The sequence below is a fragment of the Prosopis cineraria genome, unplaced genomic scaffold (assembly GCF_029017545.1).
Source record: "Prosopis cineraria cultivar Desert tree isolate PC_DT_omini unplaced genomic scaffold, ASM2901754v1 PC10, whole genome shotgun sequence".
NCBI classification, from domain to species: domain Eukaryota; kingdom Viridiplantae; phylum Streptophyta; class Magnoliopsida; order Fabales; family Fabaceae; genus Prosopis; species Prosopis cineraria.
The window spans coordinates 17,555,084-17,576,505 of NW_026555341.1; the positions used below are offsets into that span (position 1 = coordinate 17,555,084).

The window sequence follows — 21,422 nt, forward strand, 5'->3', positions numbered from 1 at the left end:
TCAAATTGCACTGTTTTTAAAATTTGAAGGGAAACATTATACAAAAAATCAATTTCCAGTTCTAGATGCTTTTAAACTTACTCCTCTATCCCTATATATAAGAGATCTTCTAGAATCTTTTTTAATCTCTAAATATAAGAGATTGTTAGTACTTTTTTAATAAATGAACTATTATACCTTTATTAAATTGATAAGAAAAAAGGATAAATACTTTCATTAATTTACTTTGAAAGAAGAGAATCATTTTTTATGTAGAATAATTAGGGCAAAATTAAAATGTTGATATGTTTTTAATTAAATAACAAACTTTTATTAGTTAGCATAATTCGGTTAAAAATATCTTATATATAGAGACGGAGGGAGTAATAATTTAGGAAAAATATTAAATTTTAATAATAATAATTTCGTTGTCATTTTTTTTGTGGGTACAAAGGAGGGTCTAGACCTGAAAATACATAAACTTTATAAATCAATTATACATTAGTTTAATTTATAAATCAATTAATATAAAAAAAAACCTCCACTTACAAATTTTTGTTACGCCAGTTGAATTATAAATTCATGAAGGACAATTTGATAATTTTTCAGGACGTGCAAATTATCGCACTACTTTAATTTACAAGTCAATTAATGCAAAAGTAATATTCACTTGTAAATTTTAAATACACAAGTTAGTTTTTATTTAGAGAATTTACTTACAATTTTTCTCCTTGCAAACAGTTAAATTCATGGAAGTTTAATGGATAGATAAAATTACTCCAATTTCAAGACTTGAATCGCCACATTGCATCACCGTTTTGAGTTTAGTGACCGGTGCTCTTACAAAACTATTTTAAAAACAAAAATGCACCTCACTCCTAATAAATATTTGGACAGCCAAAGACTCAATATATGATATCTTTAAAAAAAAAATCAACACAATGAATATAAAAATCCATTTTGTGGGATAATTGAACATTAGTATCTTTTCTTCAATTTACTAACAAAAACGAAAATTCACAAGCATGCATATGTGAAAGCAAAGATAGAAACCACTTTAATTTTTCACGCATAAAAATCCTAAATGTATGAAAAATGGGTCAACAAGCAGTTAAGCATGATCAAAATCATCCCCTCTTCAACACTATCAAAATAATCAAAGACCTCATTATGAACAATTGAATCATCTTTTACCTAGAGCAAGAAAATGGGCACACTTGACCTATATAAGCCTGGCTTAGGCACATAAGCCCTCGTTATCTCAATCAGTCATTTTCTTATGTCCAACATTTATTTAGAGAGCTCAGTCCAAGCTTATAAACTTTTTTTTTTTTTAATTTTCTTAAAAATTAAGTTAAACATTATAACATCACAAGAGCAATCTCATTGAGAGAGAGCTGATGTTATTAGAAGTAATTGCTTTGTAAAGCTCTAGGCAATCTCATTCAGCTGTCACTGGGATGTTTCCGTAGGTAGAAGCAATGTCAATAGCACAAGAGCAAGCCAGAATTTCAGCCATTAGACTATTTGGGACAGCAACTCTCTCCTTCCGGACTTTGACAAAATAGCCTTCACGGTCCTGTCACAATTAATCTTGAGTTCAGAACGATTCCAATTGACAGCAAAAAGTTCACATTTAGAATCCTCTTGTAAATCAGTATTATTAGCATTCCAAAACTCTAATGAAGCAAAGTTTGTATTATCTACCGCAAAAACAGGATTAAGTTCTGCAGCAGAGAAAACTGCAGCATGTCTCATCCTTCAAATGTTCCCACAGCATGGCAATATAGGCCTTTCCCAGGTCATCCAAGAAGCTGTTATGCAAAAACACATACTCACACCATATTTCAAAAGAAGAGACCTGGATTGGGTCAATGCGAAGAGATAATAGACAGCCATACCAAATGGGTTTAGCCCAATTGCAGAGAAGGTGCTCAATAGTCTCAGGTGCTTCTTCACATAAACGGCAGATGGGATTTGGAGCACATTTTCGAATAGACTGTTTTATTGGTAGCAAGTGATTGGTTAAGAGCTCTCCATAGAAAGTGATTTACTTGGGACGAAGACTTCAAGTGCCATATACAATCCCACAAAGCATTCAGAATTAGATAAGATGAGCTTGAAAAGCAAGGCAAATTGACTCACTATGGGATATTCATTTTCCCAAAGCTAGCAGCCCACAATAACAGCACCAAAATAAATGCATCTTGAAATTATTCCAACACCCTCAAATTTTCTTTCTTTCATTGCCAGAAAATATCTATCGAATGCTTAAGTTATTAAAGAATTACAGTGTAAGAGACCAAACATAAGCTTCCATCACTTGGTCAACAATTCATAGGCATATTACAGAAGTATACAAAATTAAACAGACTAAAGTCTAGTCATTACTTATGACAGGAACATAGATAGGCTAATGGATGCATGAAGATTTGTTGTCAAGTTCTTTAAGTAGTTCAATGATCCTGTTATGATAGAAAGAGATGAAGAGAGAAGAAGAAAGATAGGTAGACTAGAAGGAGAGAATAGAGAGACGAGTAGACGAGACGTTCTGAATAGTGCATTTATTAAAATGAGTTTCAACAACACCACTATGCATCTGGACTTGAGTATTTATAGGGCTGGACCATTAGACTAAATATTAGTAACAATACCGACCCAAAGAAATAACATTTATACCCCTGCCCTAACTAATTCCTAATATTTTCATATCAATACTCCCCTCCCCAACATCCTTGCCCTCAAGGATCAAAAAGAGGAAAATCTGAAAACTGTTTTTGAAATTTGAACTGAGATAGCCATGTAGCTTCCTCATCTGGCAAGCCTTTCCACTGAACTAACACTTCAGTAATAATCCTTCCTTTCTTCCTTCCCACTCGTTTGTTTAATACTTTCTCAGGAAATAACATCTCTGGGATTTCTGGCCATATATCAGGCAGATGTCGCTGCGTCACTGATGGGTCAGGGCATAACTTGAGGAGAGAAACATGAAAAGTGGAATGAATTCTGGAACTAGGAGGTAATTCCAGTCTGTACGCAGCTTCCCAATCCTCTTGAGCACTTTATAAGGCCCAAAGTACCTTGGTGCTAGCTTTTGAGTGCTTCTAAAGGTAATAGAGATTTGCCTATAAGGCTGTAATTTCAAAAACACCCATTGACCTTCTTCAAACTCTCGATCAGATCTTTTCAAATCAGCCCTTTGCTTCATTAAATTCGCTGCCTTATGCAAATGATGCCTTAATACTCCAATCATGCGTTCCCTTGCCTCAAAACTCCTGTCTACAGCTTCAACGATTGCTAATCTAGGCAAATAAGGAACATATAGAGGAGGTTTCTGCCCATAAAGTAATTCATAAGGAGTAGCCTTAATGGAAGTATGGAAACTAGTATTATACTACCATTCAGCAAGTGATAACCATTTACTCCATTCTTTAGGATTCTCCCAACACATACAACGTAGATAAGTTTCCAAACACCGATTGAGCACCTCGGATTGACCATCGGTTTGAGGATGGTAGGAAGAAGAAAGCTTTTGCTCCACTCTAATCACCTTGAGGAACTCCTTCCAAAAATTACTAATAAACACTGGATCCCTGTCACTTATCACTTCAACTGGGGCTCCATGCAATCTATATATGTATTATCCAAGAATGCTTGAGCTAACGTAGAAGCTGAAAATGGGTGAGATAGGGCCATAAAATGGGCATACTTGCTCATTCTATCCACGACAACTCAAATTAGTTCCTTTCCACTTGATTTAGGGAGCCCTTCGATGAAACCCATAGTAATACTTTCCCACACCTTACTCGGAATTGGTAGTGGCTGTAACAACCTTGGACTTGCCACTGTCTCATACTTACAGCGAGCACAAGTGTCACAATTTTTGACAAAATCCTGCACATCTCGTAACATTTTCTTCCACCAAAATAGCCCTTTGATTTTCTGATATGTGGCTTGTATTCCAGAGTGTCTCCCTTGAGCACTGGCGTGTAACCATTCTAGAATAAATTGCCTCAAGGCTGGACTTTCCCCTACCACCAGCTTCCCGTTTCTTCTAAGGAATTTGCCATCCCAAGAATAGGCTTTAATACTGCCATTTTGTCTTTGTAACTCAGAAATAAGGCCCTTGAGATCTGGATCCAACTCCCAACTCTCCTCAAGCTTGTGTAATAATTCTGGAGATGATGTATCTAGAGTCATCTGAAGTAACTGAGGTCGTGAGAGTCGAGAAAGAGCATCTGCAGCTGTGTTAGCATTCCCTTTTTTATAATGAATTTCATAGTCATACCCCATTAACTTTGTAACCCAATACATCTGAAAAGGGGTCTTCAACTTCTGTCCCAACAAAAATCGAAGGCTTTGCTGATCTGTTTTGATAAAAAACCTCCTTCTTTCAAGGTATCGATGCCAATGCTCAACAGCTAGGACAACTGCCAATAATTCCTTCTCATAAACTGCAAGCTGGAGCTGTTTGGGACCCAAAGCCTTGCTGAAAAATGCAATGGGTTGATTTCCTTGGAGCAGGACAGCCCCAATGCCCCTTCCACAAGCATCTGTTTCCACTACAAACTCTTCATTGAAATCTGGGAGAGATAAAACAGGTGCTGAAACAAGTATTTGTTTCATCTTCTTGAATGTGGCAGCAGCTTCTTCATGCCACTGGAATGCATTTTTCTTCAAAAGGTCCGTCAAGGGTTTGATTATCTGTCCACACCCTTTTATAAACCTTCTATAGTACCCGGCAAGCCCTAAAAAAGACCTCAATTGTTTAATAGTAGTTGGTGTAGGCCAATCTACCACTGCTTGAATTTTCTGAGGGTCAGTAGCCACCACTCCATTACTAATAACGTGCCCTAATTATTCCACCTTATTGTTGGCAAATGTACACTTGCTCCTCTTGATGAAATAATGATTTTTCTGCAAAATTTCAAACACCAGTCTTAGATGCTGAACATGCAGATTTAAATTTGGACTATAAACTAAAATGTCATCAAAGAAAACAAGAACAAAGTGGCGCAAGTATGGTCTAAAAATAGAGTTCATTGCTCCCTGAAATGTTGCTGGAGCATTGGTTAAGCCAAATGGCATAACCAACCACTCATAATGACCCGAGTGTGACCAGAAAGCTGTTTTGAATGTGTCTTGAGGCTCCATTCGGATTTGATGGTATCCTGCTCTCAAATCCAGCTTTGTGAACCATCTACCTTCAATTCATTCAATAATTCTTCCACAAGTGGAATAGGATATCTATTCTTGATTGTCTTCTTATTAAGCTCACGGTAGTCGATACACATGCGCCATGAGCCATCCTTCTTTTTTACCAATACAATAGGTGCAGCAAAAGGGGAGCTACTCTCTTGTATCACGCCTGTAGCTAGCAACTCTCCCACCATTTTCTCAATAAGGTCCTTTTGGGCAGAAGAATAACGATAAGGCTTGAGATTAATAGGATCTGTCCCTTCTTGTAAAAGAATAGGGTGGTTATGACCCTTCCTAAAAGGGGGCAGACCTTTAGGTTCATCAAAAAGACTGGTAAATTCTTCCAAAAGGTCACCAACAGCTTCTGGAATGGGTTCTGTTGGTTGCACAGCATGGATTTGACTCTGAAACTGACTATTTTCTGCTAATTGGAGTAGAAATAATTGGCACCCGTCTCCATTCTTAATTTCCAACTTGCTAGAATCAACCATTTGCCATTTTGATGGAGGTTGTGCCTGCAAAACACACATTTTCCCATCATTCCAGAAATACATAGTAGCAGAAATATAATCCCAAAAGGCATAATGAAGGCTTGTAAGCCATTCCCAACCCAACACGATATCGTAAGTGTGTATGTTCATTATCCTAAGGTCTCGGCCAAAGTCTTCTCCTTGCATTTTCCATTTAAATGCCTTCCAAACTCCATATATTTTCAATTTTCCAGCCCCTGCAACCACTACATCAGTCCATCCATCTTCTTTTTCATTCCAACCCAGCCTCTTTGCCAAGTCATAATCGAGAAAATCATGGCTGCTTCCATTATCTATGAGAATTTGGATAGGTCTTCTTCCCACATATCCTTGAAGTCTCATAGAATTCATACTAACTTCACCCTCAATGGCATGTATTGAAATTTGATGACATTCAGGAGGAATTTCATGTTCATCAGGGTCTGTCTCGTTAGGTTCCATCTCCTCTTCCTCCAGATTTTCATCCAGCTCTATTAATTGCAATTGCATCTTGCATCTTTGAGGGCAATTATGGCCTTTAGAAAATTTTTTATGACAATAAAAACAGAGGTTTTGTGCTCTGTGTTCTGCCTCCTCCTCTGGTGTTAATTTTGTGGGAATTTTAATCCTAGAAATAAATTGGCAAGAAGAAGAAGATGAATCTTTTGCTGTGTTTGATGCTGAGCCTTGCACGATTGAGGATTCTGAGGTTGGCCATGCTGTTTTAGTTGTGTTTTGGCGAGACCCATCACGTGAGAAGCTCTGTTTCAGTGTTGCCCAGGTATTCGCAGAATGCCAAGAGGCTGTAGATGCCATGATGTTGCTCTGCGGTGTGTAGGACCCCTTTCTTGGGCATGTGGTTGCTTCTAGTGATCTCTGAAGGTGTATTTCTTGAAGTCGGGCCAGACTTCTTGCATCCTGAACAGTTGTGGGCTTAAGTAATCTCACTGGCCCAGCATGTTCTTCTTGTAAACCCTCTAAATAGGTCTGCACCAGATACTCCTCAGTTAGGTCCAGCTTACATACGATTTCATCAAGAATCATTGTAATCTCCTAAGCTCCCTGTCTGTCGCAGCCGCATCAGTTCCGCCATGGGTGCTTCATAAGTGGGTCCGAATCAGTTCTTTATGGCTTCCGAGCATTCTTCCCATCCAGTCGCACGTCTCCTTCTGGTGCGCATGAAGCTTTGATGCCATTGGAAGGCTTTCTCATCAAGATGAATACTAGCCATCATGACTTTCCACGCATCTGGGGTGTTATCAAGCTGGAAATACTAATCACACTTCATGAGCCATCCAAGAACATCTCCTCTCTGAAATCTTGGAAACTCCATCTTGGTAAATTGGGTAGGAGGTTGATATTCTCATTCTTGTCTTGGTTGCTGGCGTCCTTCTCCAATTCTTCGCTGGTGTCCTTCTGCCTCGTTGGAGTCGGTCTCATGATGAATTCAAGACTCTTCTACCGTGCAGACAAGTTCTGCAATCTAGGCAGTGAGCCCCTCAATCTGGTTTTCAACTATCGTGAGTCTTGCATCTGTTTCTTCAGCCATCCTTGTTTGCAGATGAGTGACAGGCATATAAGGGAGGAAGGACTGGCTCTGATGCCACTGTCATGATAGAAAGAGATGAAGAGAGAAGAAGAAAGATAGGTAGACGAGAAGGAGAGAATAGAGAGACGAGTAGACAAGACGTTCTGAATAGTACGTTTATTAAAATGAGTTTCAACAACACTGTGCATCTGGACTTGGGTATTTTATTTATAGGGCTGGACCATTAGACTAAATATTAGTAACAGGACCGACCCAAAGAAATAACATTTATACCCCTGCCTAACTAATTCCTAATATTTTCATATCAGATCCCCATACTCCCATGCTAGGTTAGGCAGGCCTAGGATTTTTTTTTTAAGGAAAAAAAAGCCCTAAACCAGGCTAGCTACTCTGCTTTTTTTTTTTCCAATGAGAAATATGGTAATCGTTACTGAAAAAAGAACTACATAATGTTAGCCCAAGGAATTAAAACCCGAGTATACATCATAATTAAATCAATACAAACGGAATGGGGAGAGGAGACCAAAAAATTAAGATCCACTCACGGTAAGCAAAAGGCGATTGAAGATAGAGGCCTTGATGAGCCATGGCAAGGGATTTGTTATCACTAGATGATGAGCAGTATGGGAATCATTGCCAAAATTTCTGCAGTTCTTGACAGTGCAGAGCTTCCAACAAATGAGGCCAAAATGTTACTCTCCAATTACAGACAGGTTTCAGTTGGATCGTTACAAGGAGGAGGGGTATTTAAAAATTTGCGAGAGCTTTGGGGAAGTCTATGTTGAAATGAACCCCTATTCCATTGATCATCAGCATCAACAAAATCAGCAATGGGCTTTGAAGCTTTGACCTCAAAAATAGGGGCGAAGTATTGAAGCTTAAGTGGGCCAAGGTCACCAACCCAGTTGTCATTCCTAAAAGGCATGTCTTTCCCATTACAGGGTTCCCCTAACATCCCCAGATCAACTTCCTCCAAGATCTTCATTAGATTTCTCCGAAAATGAGAGCATGAGGAGCATTTAAGCTTGCTTCTGTTTGCTAAAGGCCAGCATATATTTCTCTCGGACACATAGGACCCAAAGAGCATCGGAATTAGAGATCAGGTTTTAAGCTAATTTAACCAAGAAACATGAGTTTTGGCTCTCAATATCATACACCTACATGCTCTTTGGGTTGACAAAGATCTTCCCACTTCATGAGACTCACTTTCTTGTAAGACTCAATATCTTTTAGCCCAAAGCCTCCATTCACATATAACCCAGCCACTCATTAGTTGTTCGTCAGCCATTCACATTCCCCTTCTTCCATCTTCCTCTGGTGCTGAGTCCAACATGAATATCCCATACTACGAATCTTCCCATGCTGCATCACCTGGCAGAAACCTTTAAAAGTGCATCTAATTACAGAAAGAACAAAAACTGGTGAACTTCTCTATTAATTAAACTCACCAGAAGTGGGGGAAAAAAAAGACATGACAAATAAAAAATATATTAAGTCAAATTTTCAAGAAAATATCAAAGAAAGAGCAGCTTGTTACATAGGCTATAAATTTAAAGGAGTAGCTATGAGTAATGATCGCACTGAACCCTCCAAACATTGAACAGTGTCAAACAGAACAATCTTACAAATAGGAAGATAATTACTTCACATTTCACTCCAATGAGTGATACAACATCCAAGAAAAACAAATGTAGAGCATTCAAGCAGACTTCTAAATGCCTTATAGACTATCCACATGATAGCATGCAAAAACCACTAATTAGTGGGTGGGAAATGGAACTTATTCACATGATAACATTCCTGAAGCAAGAAAATTAATGAAAAAGATCTTTCAAAGTTCTCTTGCTTACCTAATACATGCCACGGACAAAAATATTACTACAGACCAAGTAAGAAGCCGCTACTACAGGAGCCAGCAATTAATCTTGCAAGATTCAGACTCTTCTGATTATATTAATGATACTTTGAGTCATTGGTACCTTCATTTTTCATGCATTAAAATCCAATTCCAGGACCAAATATATGATACCAACTTCTACTAACAGTCACTACATGATTTGGAAAAGCAAAATATGGACATCAACATATCAAAGGAGACAAAATTTAAGAAGCAATCACAAAAAGACAGCACGAATAAAAACGTTTACACTTTATCTATGAACAACTGCTATGTATGACTGAAGGACATCTAAAGCCAAAACAAATTTCCAACATAATAGCATCTTTTCCCTAGAATCATATAGTATTGACACCAACAAACACGAAAACAAGAAAAATTAATGCAATATGGGATATACATTTTGCCAAAGTTAGCCTCCCACAATAACAAGTTGAACCCATCTCAATATTATTCTGTATTTTGCAAAAAAATACAATAAATTTGCTTTCTTTCATAGCTGGCAAATATCAATAAGATTGTTGAGGTTCTTAAGAAATCATGCATGAGTAAGAGTCAAAACGTTAGCTCCCAAAAGTAGAAACTTTCACAACTTGGTATGGTGACATCATTAATATCAGTTTAGCAATATTGTCAAGTTTGTAAAGCACAAATAACTCTATGGCTTGAGACCATACATGTAAAAGCACCACACAATAGATTTTGTATAAAATAATATGCCTACGAGTTAATAAATCAAAGTTGAGCCATAAAGAAAGAACAAAGTCATGTTAATCCAAAAAAGAAAAACATCTTGACAACTAGTACCAACGAAAAGTGAAAAAACAAATATACACCAATCATGATTTAAACATAACAGACAATTGAAGCCAGCCATTATATAGTCCACAAAGTTTATTTAAATTAAACAAATTTGTTAACTATTACAATAAATTTTATCACTGAGTATCAACTATCACCAATCAAATGGATTTGGATCAAAGTATCTTGCCTTCTTTTATCGCTTTAGGAGACCTCTAGCAAACATTTCATCAAGAAAAGCATTTGCCTTATCATTCTCACCCTTTTCCAAAAGAGGTCTAATAATTGTATTGAGAGTTACTAAATTTGGTGAGCACCCATTCTCTTTCATTTTATAGAGCATTACCCTTGCCTCATCAAACAAGCCCTCATTACACAGTTCATTGGTCATAGCAGTATATGCCTGAACATCCAAAGAAAGACCACTGAACAAAAGATACTGGAAAATCCATCGTGCATCATTTAGTCTGTTACCTTTGCACAATCCATCTATAAATATGGTATATGTGTACATATTAGGCCGAATTCTTTGGTCAATAACTCGCTTAAATAATGCAATTGCCTAATCAAGATAATGACTTTTATACAAGCCATCTAACAAGATACTATAAAATATTATATTTGGGACGTGGCCTCTATCATGCATCTCATAGATAATATCCTGCACATATGACAATTTTCTTGATTTGCACAATCCGTCAACAAGAGAGCCATAGGTGACCACATTGGGAATCAAATTTTTGCGTTTCATTTCTCTAAAGAGATCCAAGGCATCATCAATCATCTTGATGTTACAAAATCCATTGATCAAGATAGTATAACTAAAATCATCAGGAGTCAAACCACTCTTGACTTGTCAACATTATTGATCCAACAGTACTCATCAATTAAAGTGTTGTAAGTAACAACATCGGGTTTTATATCGTACTTCATCATCATGCCAACAACAGCTTCAACTTTGGTAACACTTCCTTCCTTACAAAATGCATCAACTAATATATTAAAAGTACAAACATTAGGGTTGATGCCTTTGAGTCTCATTTGATTAAACAACTTTGCTGCTTCCAGCCATTTATACATACAACACAAGCCATTTATCAGGGAGTTGTAGGTCACAACATTAGGAGATATTTATCAGGGAGTTGTAGGTCACAACATTAGGAGATATTCCGTGACCAATCATTTCATGAAATAAATCGCTGGCTTCTGTGATGAGTCCTTCCTTGCAAAAGCCATCAATAATTGTACTATACATAACTAAATTAGGCTTAAGCCGCCCTCTGGCCATGTTTTGGGGAAGTTTGACAGCACATCTTGTCTTCCCTGTTTTGCATAGCCCATTAACGAGGGTGCCGTAACTAATAACATCTAACTGAAACTCTTTAGCTGTTAGATCACCATAAAAATCTAAGGCCTTCCCGATGTCATTATTGATGCATAGGCCTTTCATCAGTGTAGTCAAAGTAATGGTACCTGGCTGACAGCCCATCTTAAGAATCTTCCCAAAGACAGAGAAAGCGAAAGCATTTGACCCATATGGCAGTAACAATTAATCAAGACACTAAGAGTAACAAAAGAAGGCGTGAATCCCTTAAATTTTGCGAGTGCAAAAAGGGAGGTAACAGTAGGATAATGTTTAATCCGCGCAATGGATCCTAAAATCTTATTGATTTGGACTATAGAGTGTCGGGGTTGCCTCTGAAGCAAGGCGTGGAAAGAAGAGACAGCCTCCTCAATGCTTAGAGGATTTGTGGAATTGGAATGGATACAGAGAGTTAGGGCACATGAAGGAGAAAGAAAGAATGAAGATGAAGACGATGCAGAAAACAAAAGAAATTTGGGAAAAGCATACCTTGAAGCTCTACAAAGAATCATCTTTCAGTTGAAAACTAGTACTGCTCGGAGATGCGGAGGTCGACGAGAGGGAACAAGAAAAGCAGACACAGGAATCACCGCTTCCTAAAGTCCGTATATCAATTCTTTAACCTATTTAATAAAATTATTTCTATAAACTACCTTACAATTTATGATTATTAACATATTTCGAAGAGAATGGTTTTTTTTTTTTTTAAGATATGAAATCTCTATCATTCAATTTTTCATTCAAAGTAATACAAACTACCTTTGTTAAAAAAATTATTGGTAAGAAAATTCCATATTTTTTAAAGTTGGCATCGGATTTGAAATGCTAATATTGATATATAAGTTAGAGAACTAATGTCATTTAATAATTTACGGCTTTATGCATGTAGCGATAAATCTGGTCTTAATACAATGGCTCAGATAGAAACTTTATTTGATAAGATAACATATGACAAATAATTAAATACTAGACAATCGAATCTATCTAAACTAGTGCACAACTCTACTGATGATTATCAAATCTATCTTATATAATTGAAAACAATAAAAGATAAAATGCATAAAATCTCCAATGAATTTTGAGATAATTATATATGATTCCTATCAATTTTAAATATTTAAAATTAACTCTTCTAATATTTAATTTTTTTTTGAAACTCCCTACCAATGATTAACTTTGTTATGTTATTAATAGAATTTCATGTTTTAGATTAATGAAATACGCATGGAATATGATATGAAAAAAAATATTTTTATTAATTTTTTTAGCACAATTTAAGCTGGGGTGAAACTATACTTTTTATTTTTAGCATGCATGATAATGCTTTTATTTACTATGTAATGGAGGGGTTTTGTTTTCATTATTCACTTTCAACACAATTTAAAAAAAAACTATAATTTTATTATTTTTATTAATTAAAACAGTGTTCTATATTAAATAAATGAAAAAATATTTAAAAGCTGTTACTAATAAGAATTATATAAATAAAAGTTTATAATTTAATACAAGAAAACTATGCATAATTAATAACCTAAAAAAACATGAGTGAAATTAATACAAAAGTAAATATTTAAAAGTAACACAAAAGTACATATATAAAAAAGAATATAATTTTTATATATTTATTATTTTCTTACATAAAATGCTACGTAAGCTTTTATAAGACTTTTCTTAATTTGATATAACAAACTCTGTTAATAACATAATAAAGTAATTAATAATGAGGGATTTTGAAAAAAAAATTAAAGGTTAGGGAGTTAATTTTAAATGTTTAAATGTGAGGGAGATCATATATAATTACCTTAAAGTTTAAAGGGGTTTTATATATTTTGGTCTTAAAAAAACAATCATGTTAATCCCCAAGTCTATATAAAAATTAACATATGAAATTTTATAGCCTATTTGGTTTAACTTATATACATGTGCGTATGTATATATAACTTGATTTTGAAAAAAAAAATAAAAGAGATTCATACTTATACTTAATTATATAAGGATTTTTTAATTGTAATTTAAATTTTATTATTTTTTCTTTAAAAAATTAAATGAGTCACATAAATATGTATAATAAAATTCATGTTTTTTTATTAGGGATAATATAACTTTTGGTCCATACACTTTGTTCACATTTTAATATTGGTCCCTATACTTTTTTCAATATTTTAAACTTTTACACTTTTATTTTTATTATTTTAGATCTCTTTATCAACAAATATAAGAACCTTAGAGCAATCATAATGTAAATTGGAAGTGCTTGAAAGTGATATGACAATTTAACCATTATATATTTGTACCACTACTCATGAGTTACCTACCATCAGTACTTCATTATCTTACTTTTAAGGATTAAATAATAAATTACTTCTTGAACTTTAAATTCATAAATAAATGTTTAGAAAATGTTAACTTTAATTATTAGTTAATTTAAAAATATTAACTTTAATTGTTAGTTAATTAAAAAATTATATAAAAGAATCTCAAAATCATACAAAAGAAAAAGAGGCAAAAAATTTTTTCCAGTTGAAATTCAAAACACACATATAAAAGAAGAGAGGGAGTTAGGGAGCGAAGAGAATAAAATGCCAAGTCAAACATTACAGTTGATAGGATGTGGCGTTCAATAAAAGATGAGACGTAACAAGTATGGACTACGGAGTAACTGGTGATGTGTAAACTTTATTTGAAATTTGCCAAATAAAATGGACAGTCTTCCCCTCCTAAATGCAACTAAAAATTAAAGGATAAAAAAATAAATTAATTCATAAATTATAAGTTTAAAAGCTTATAGAATCTTAAATTTATTTTTGATGTAATGTTCTTTTTTAATTTTTTAAAATAGTACAATCTAATTTTTATTATTTAATAAAAATTAGCTTTAATTATTAGTTAAATAAAAAATAACAGAAAATAAGATCAACAAAAATTATAAAAAAAAAATAGTGTGAGACTTTTATGGGATTCTGAGAGTCTCTTATTTGATCCTTTTCTTTCCCGCCTAGAGGAATCCTGAGAGGTACGATTGAGTTCCCACCGAGATTCCTTTTCCCTAGCTAAGTGACAGGGAATCCATGTTCTCGATCAATGAGCGTTCAATGTTCTCATAAAAGCAAGCAAGTACTTTCTACATTTTCTTTTTTTTTGGGACCAGGTACTTTCTACAATTATTAAATTATTTATATTTTAAACTAATATTAGTTAAAAGAAAATGCTCATGTTTTAGAGTTGAGACAACGGAGTATACAAACAAGATATCCTGTATAAGGTGAGAAGTTTTTGGTCCCATTGATTTGCACATTATGTTGAATGAGTTAATTAATTGTTTTCATAATTATATTTTTTTATGGTTATCCTTATTTAACAGAGTATCTTCATTAAAACAAAAAAACCTCATTAATTACACCCAATTAATATTATTTTTTGAAAAAAATTTCATTAATTATGCCTTGAAAGATCCGACATTTTTTATATTTTTTAACATCTCACCTTAAAAAATATTTTATACTGTCTCCCTCCTAATGTATAATTAAGACACTTTTGAAGGAAATTAGGTGCATCCTAAAATATAAAATACTTTAACAAAAATAAAGTTTTATTAACGATAATTTTTAAATATTACCCTTCATATTATATTCTCTCTTTTTAGTACTTGTTTCATAAATAGAGTATTAAATTAAGAGAAAATATAATTTTTAAGTCCCAACAGTTCATTAGGTTTGTTTTTGATTCCTATAGTTTTTTCTAGCATTTTCAATCGGGATTAAAGTTATTGAAAAAAATGAAAACTATAAGGACCTAAAAAACAAAGGTCATCCAATCTTTTTAACTATGAGGATTGAAAATATTAAAAAAAACTCAAGGAATAAAAAAACATGATGAAACTATCAGGACCAAATATTATGTTTTTCCTTAAATTAAGACAATTTTAAAAATGTATGTTTTTATTTTAAAAAAAAACTAGCATTTACTCCCCTATACGATGCATGGAAGTATTTCATTACATGTAATATTTTTAAAGTAATATCTTTTAAAAAAAACTAGAAAGTGTAGTTGTGAACATCGTATTTTGTCTGAATATTTTTTTTAAATTTAATGATAAATAACCAAGAAATATAAAAATACGAAATAAAATTTAATCCTTTCTTAGGATTATATTTAAAAAAATAATTTTAACAAAATCAAAAAAAAATCTTGTTTAAGTCTTTTAAAATCTCTCCTAAATTATCCCAACCATTCAAAAATATTGAAAATTAATTTTTTTGAGACTTAAATATTTTTAAATTTCTCTTCTTAAATCTTTTTGTTCTCCATTTAAATATATATGTATATATATATATATATTAAAATTAAATTTTCCTTTCTCTCCTTTAATCTAATTAAAAAAAAAAAGAAGCATTAAAAAGAATGGCAAAAAACGCTAGTCATGCACGTATAAAGAGAGTAAATTGAAAACAACTTTTGGCCAGGCGTAAAAGCTTTACAGAGCAAGCACACACAGTCACAAAAATGCCAGAAAGAAAAAAACAAGATCAAACTTGCGTGCACAGTGAACACACGAAACCAGAGCCACAGCACAAAGGAGAACGCATGAAACACACAACAAAAAAGAGAACAGAGAGCAAGCGAAAAAACTGGACATACACACAAAAGAAGTAGAAACAGAAACATGCGGGAACAGCAAAAAGCAGACAACAAATGGAAAAGGAAACAGAAAGCATGGCACAGGCAGAAAATGCAGCTGAAAAGAAGGAAAAAAAAGAAGAAGCAGAGCAGCAGAAACACAAAAGACCAACACAGAAAGCAAGCACATGCATGCACGAAAAATAGGCCAAAAACAAAGCACGAACGAAATGCACAAAAACGGAAGAGAAGGAGCAGAAAGGAGGAGAAAAAAGGAGGAGAAAGAGGGAAGAGGGAGCAGTGACTGAAGGGACTAAAAAAGAGAGAGCATAAAAGAGAGAACAGAGCAAGAGACAAAAAAGAAACGGGAAGAGAAGAGAGAAAACCAGAAAGAAAAAAAAAGAACAAAAAATAGAGCAAGAGACCGAGAAAGACGAGCGTTTTTTTGGAAAAATCAGAGATTGAGAGAGGAAGAAATAGGGACGAAAAAATGTAGAAAAACTGAGACGTCCGAGAGTCTGAGAGAGAGCACGGAGAAAGAAAGAAAAATGAGAGAGAGAGACCAGAAGCTGGAGGATGTCTAAACAGAGACTGGAACTGAGGGAGAGAGAAAGAAGGCATGCAATGTTGCTGTATACAGAGGATTTCGAGTATGTGAGGAAGAAATACCAAGGAACATGGTAATCTCAACCTATATAACGGATTCATCTTCACCAACAGCTGCAACGACACTCACAGAAATGATTCCTGGAGCCATGGCCTCATTACTCTTATTCAAAAACTCAATTCCATGAAGAAGGAAATCCTCAACATTTGTTTCAATTACCAGATGCTATGTTGTGCATTGGGAGGGAAGGTTAGGCGATCTTACACTGGTTAGGACATCAGTGTGAGAAGCATAACCTTAACATCATCATTGCTATTATCTTCGATGTCTATCATGCTGCCATCAAAGCTCTCCATAATCCAATGCCATCGAGATGAGGTAAGAGAACTTCCGGCGAAGGCAGAGATTATTGCATGGTTAGGGAGGACAGGGATTGAAATGTTTAGACTCAATGATCACATAATGGGGATCCAAGGCCATCTTCTTTTAAAATTTCATATGCCTGCTTCATGCATTCAATTGATCATATTATTTTGAAAAAAATTAAGAGTATGCATATGTCTAATATGGGATTATTGTTTATTCACAAATAATTTTAAGACATCAACTTCATTTTAATTTTCATGGAAAATAAATTTGGTAAGTAATGGTGGTGATGGTATGTGGAACTTGTTAATTTTAATTGTTGGATGCTATTACCACTACTCTCATCATTTTCCTTCGAAAGTCATATCTGAGCATTAAATCAATTTAAAAATCTTAAGGAACATATCTTCAAGTCAAAAGAGGAGTGAAGTGTCAAAATAGTTTTTTTCTCTATTCCTTTGAATGCTAAACTCATATTATGCACTAACTATAAATGTAAATATTTTGATTATCTATTTGTCGTGTGAGATTTTAAAAATCTCAATAGGCATTTAGAATGATTTCATACCGTGTAATTAATAAGATTTTGCGAGTATGAAGATCAATTTTAGAGTATTTATATGGGTTCCAAAAGCCCATTATTAAAATTAATTCTTTCTTTATACTATTTGTTTAAGTCTCATGTGAGATTTCAAGAATCTTCGTAGAAGCTTAAATTAATCACATTATCGTGTAGAATAATAAATCCTCACAGATATCGTGATTCACAATTTATATGGTAAATAAATAAATGAATTCTGTAAATAAAATAATAAATGTTTTTATGATTTTAATTAATTAAATTAATAAATTTGATTTATAATTATATTGTCTAATCATATCTTTTATTCATGTGAGATTTTTAAAACTCCGTAGACCTTTAAGATAATCGTACTACTGCGTGAGTCAATAAGGCTTCGCAGGTATAATGATTAAGATTTCTATATTAAAAAATATGTGTTATATAATTACACATTAAAATATATTCAAAGTGAATATTATTTAATTCTTTTATCGTGTGAGACTTTGAATCTCTGTAGATATTCAGGATAATCTCGTGTCGTGTAAATCAATAAGATTTCGCAGATATGAGAGCAAAACTTATATATTAAAATTAACTCTCCTTTTGTAATCTAAATTAATAATTTATTTAAATCTTATGTAAAATTTCAAGAATCTTTGTAGAGGTTTATTTTAATCACATCATTGTGGGGATAATAAGTTCTCATAGATGCAGTAATTCTCAATCTCTATAGTAAATAAGTGATTTTTATAAATAATCATGTAATATACAATTTAAGAAACTTAATTAACCAAATTAATGTATTTAAATTATAATCATTTTTACCGATTATATCTTTTAGTCATGTGAGGAATCTCCGTAGGCTTCTAAGATCATCGTATTATCGTATGAGTCAATAAGACTCTGCAGATATAACGATTTAGTTTTTAAAATATATATATACATATATATATATATATGTATATATTATATAATTAATTAAATCAATTAATTAAATTTAATTCCTTTATCATGTGAGATTTTGGAATCTCCACAGAAATTAGGGATAATCATATTACCGTACAAGCTAATAAGGCTTTGCAGGTATGATGATTAAGTTTCTTTGAAACATGTATATACACATTTAAAATATATTTTTAACACTTAAAATATACATATATAAATAAATAAATTAAATTGCCAAACTCTTTTATCGTGTGAGGTTTCGGAATCTTCGCAGATACTTAGAATAATTGTATTACCGTATGAACTAATAAAGCTCTACAGGTATAGCAGTTAAAATTCTCAATCATAAAACATAAAAAAAATAATGATTTTAAACCCTTTTCATTCTTTATTCCAAAAATTCAAAAATGGAGAAAATAATTAAAATTAAATTACCTTTTACAATTTAAAACACACATATCAAAATTTCAGAAATTGTTTTATTTGCAAAATGGTGAATTATTTATAATTAATTTCTATTCAAAAAAAATATTTTCACCAACAAACTTTTAAGCTCGAACTATGTGGACTTTAATTCCCATCATAAGATACGTAAGCCTCAGAGTTAGATTCTGAGTCAAGTCCGTCCTCCCTCGTAAGTAAATAAATATTTCTTACCTAATTCTTACCATTTTTATCAAACACATGAATATAAAGGGGATAATTAAAATAATTAAAAAATCATATTAATAGAGCACAGCAAACTTCAGGTAACCGTTCTGCCGAATGGGTGTTGTGGGGTGCCTAACACCTTCCCCACACTCAATCGACTCTTGAACCTATTCTCTAATTTTGCAGAGCAACCTTATCCTCCTTTTAATCGGTTTCCTGAGATTTACCTCAAAATCTTGGTGGCGACTCCTCATTCATGCGGTTCCCGCCACGGCCAGGACCTCCACTCACACACCGTCCGCGTCGCATTTTTCTGGGTGCGACAGAAGTATATTTTTAGGAAAAATGACAATAAAATCCCTTTGAATTATACAAATGACAATTTAGTTTTTCAAAATATCATAATTTTACTAAAGTCCCTAAGGACTTTTCTATCATTAATGAATTTATATAAATGATCAAACTATCCTTGTTGAAAATAAAAAGATCACAAATTTTGTTTAAATAATCATAACTTTCCTTCTTATACTTATAACAACATAATAGAAAATCACAACTTTGCATGTCAAATTTATGATATTGCTACAAGTTTTGAAAATAAAAAGTAATGATCACAAATTTTGTTTAAATAATCATAATTTTTCTTCTTATATTCGCAGCAATTTAATAGCAAGTCACAACTTCGCATGTGAAATTCTTGATATTTCTACAAGTATTGAAAATAATAAGTAATGATTACAAGTTTTATTTAAATAATCATAATTTTTCTTCTTATATTTACAACAATGTAACAGTAAATTATAAGTTTGCATGTCAAATTTCTGATATTGCTACAAATATTGAAAATAACGAGTAATGATCACAAGTTTCGTTTAAATAATCACAACTTTATTTTTTATATTTGCAACAATGTAACAGCAAATCACTACTTTATATGTCAAATTCTTAATATTGCTACAAGGACAAGTTGATCAGTTAAATAAATGCATTAATAACAAAAAAGTTTTTAGGGACTTCAATAGAATTATAGTATTTTAAGGGACTAAATTATTAGTTATATAATTTAGAAAGATTTTATTATCATTTTCTCTATTTTTTTAATAGAGGGATATGATCCATCTCACGGTTAAGCGCATTGAACATCAAAGTGGCCATCTTTACCCTTTTCCTTGGCTTATAAATCTCTCTCATTACCTTCATTTTTGTGTTCCCTTCTTCCCTGCCACCACACTTCTTCATCTCCCATACTGTTGTCATTTATTGAAGGTTCCTTGAAGGTAAATATAGATACTTACAACAACAAGCCATTATTATTTTCTTGATGTGATTATTGTTGTTTAGTTTATTTCAAAGATTAGAAATGAATCTCTTTTTCATTATTTTTTTATGATGGAGTTGCATCAATTGGTTGGTTCGAAAGAGTTTTATGCTCGCTTCATGTGCTTGCTTGGTTTCTTTTACCTTTATGTTATGTGTAGATGCATGGGAATTTAGATTTGAGCCAAATCTATTGTTTAGGTAATTAAAAATGTGTGGATTTAGATTTGACTTACCTCAATCCCTTTGTGATTTTAAATCCTTTTTAAATCGCTATTATTTCAAATTTTCATAGAAGCCTTTCTCTTTCTTCACAATCGTTCATTGGCTTTACTACCTTCTCAACCTCGATATCACTACCTAAGGCTAACTTCCATCGAAACCGAACCACCAATGTTGACAGAGACCGAATCGCAGTTGTTGACTGAGATGAGATAGAGCTAACTTCAACAAGGATCAGACCACTGGTGTCAATTGGGATCAAACGACCAACTTTAACAGGGACTAGACTGTTAGTGCAAACTGGACCAGACAGTCAACTTTGACTTGAATTGGATCGCCGGGTACTGGATGGGATAAAACTGCTAATGCCAATTGAGATTGGATGGCAACTTTGATTGAGATGAGATAGCTAACTTTCTTCACAAACAGATGACTTGCGCTAGCCGAGATTGGTCGACTTTGACTAGTATCGGACCATCTGTAGTTTATTAATTTCAAATTTTAATTTACTTTTAACCACCCTCCTATGCCACCTGGTGCCAATTTTCCATTATCATCGTCATTCAATGTCATTCTAATGCCATCATTCAATATCAGTCTATTATCACCATCTGGTGCTAGTCGTCACATCCAACGGTGTTAGTTTGCCGTCGTTATCGCTATTCGATACCAGTTTGTGATCACTATCTTCGATATGTTCGCCTTCATCATCTAGTGTTAAATGCCATTATTAACAGGGAATAGTTTGGTGTCATCGTCCATGTAATGTTTGCCTTGACATTACCAAGACAACACATACACCCCATTGTGATAGCTCGAATTAAATAAAATCTTCTAA

The 21,422-nt window shown here is 33.4% G+C and overlaps 1 protein-coding gene and 1 pseudogene across 3 annotated transcripts; both read right to left on the bottom strand.

The window, feature by feature from the left end:
• Window positions 1-1,132: 1,132 nt before the first annotated feature.
• Window positions 1,133-7,770, bottom strand: LOC129322123 (uncharacterized; annotated as a pseudogene).
• Window positions 7,771-10,659: 2,889 nt separating this feature from the next.
• Window positions 10,660-11,871, bottom strand: LOC129322124 (pentatricopeptide repeat-containing protein At1g63150-like). Of its 3 annotated transcripts, none has more exons than XM_054968198.1 (3): window positions 11,787-11,871; window positions 11,083-11,407; window positions 10,660-11,045 (listed from the first exon to the last, which is right to left on the bottom strand). In XM_054968198.1, the coding sequence occupies exons 2-3, from the start codon at window positions 11,382-11,384 to the stop codon at window positions 10,772-10,774; spliced, it is 576 nt and encodes a 191-aa protein (XP_054824173.1). In that variant the 5' UTR covers window positions 11,385-11,407; window positions 11,787-11,871; the 3' UTR covers window positions 10,660-10,771. The 3 variants fall into 3 exon arrangements, with proteins under 3 accessions (XP_054824173.1, XP_054824174.1, XP_054824172.1); XM_054968199.1 differs by having other exon boundaries at window positions 11,083-11,411; window positions 11,787-11,856; XM_054968197.1 differs by lacking the exon at window positions 11,787-11,871 and having other exon boundaries at window positions 11,083-11,765.
• Window positions 11,872-21,422: the final 9,551 nt, after the last annotated feature.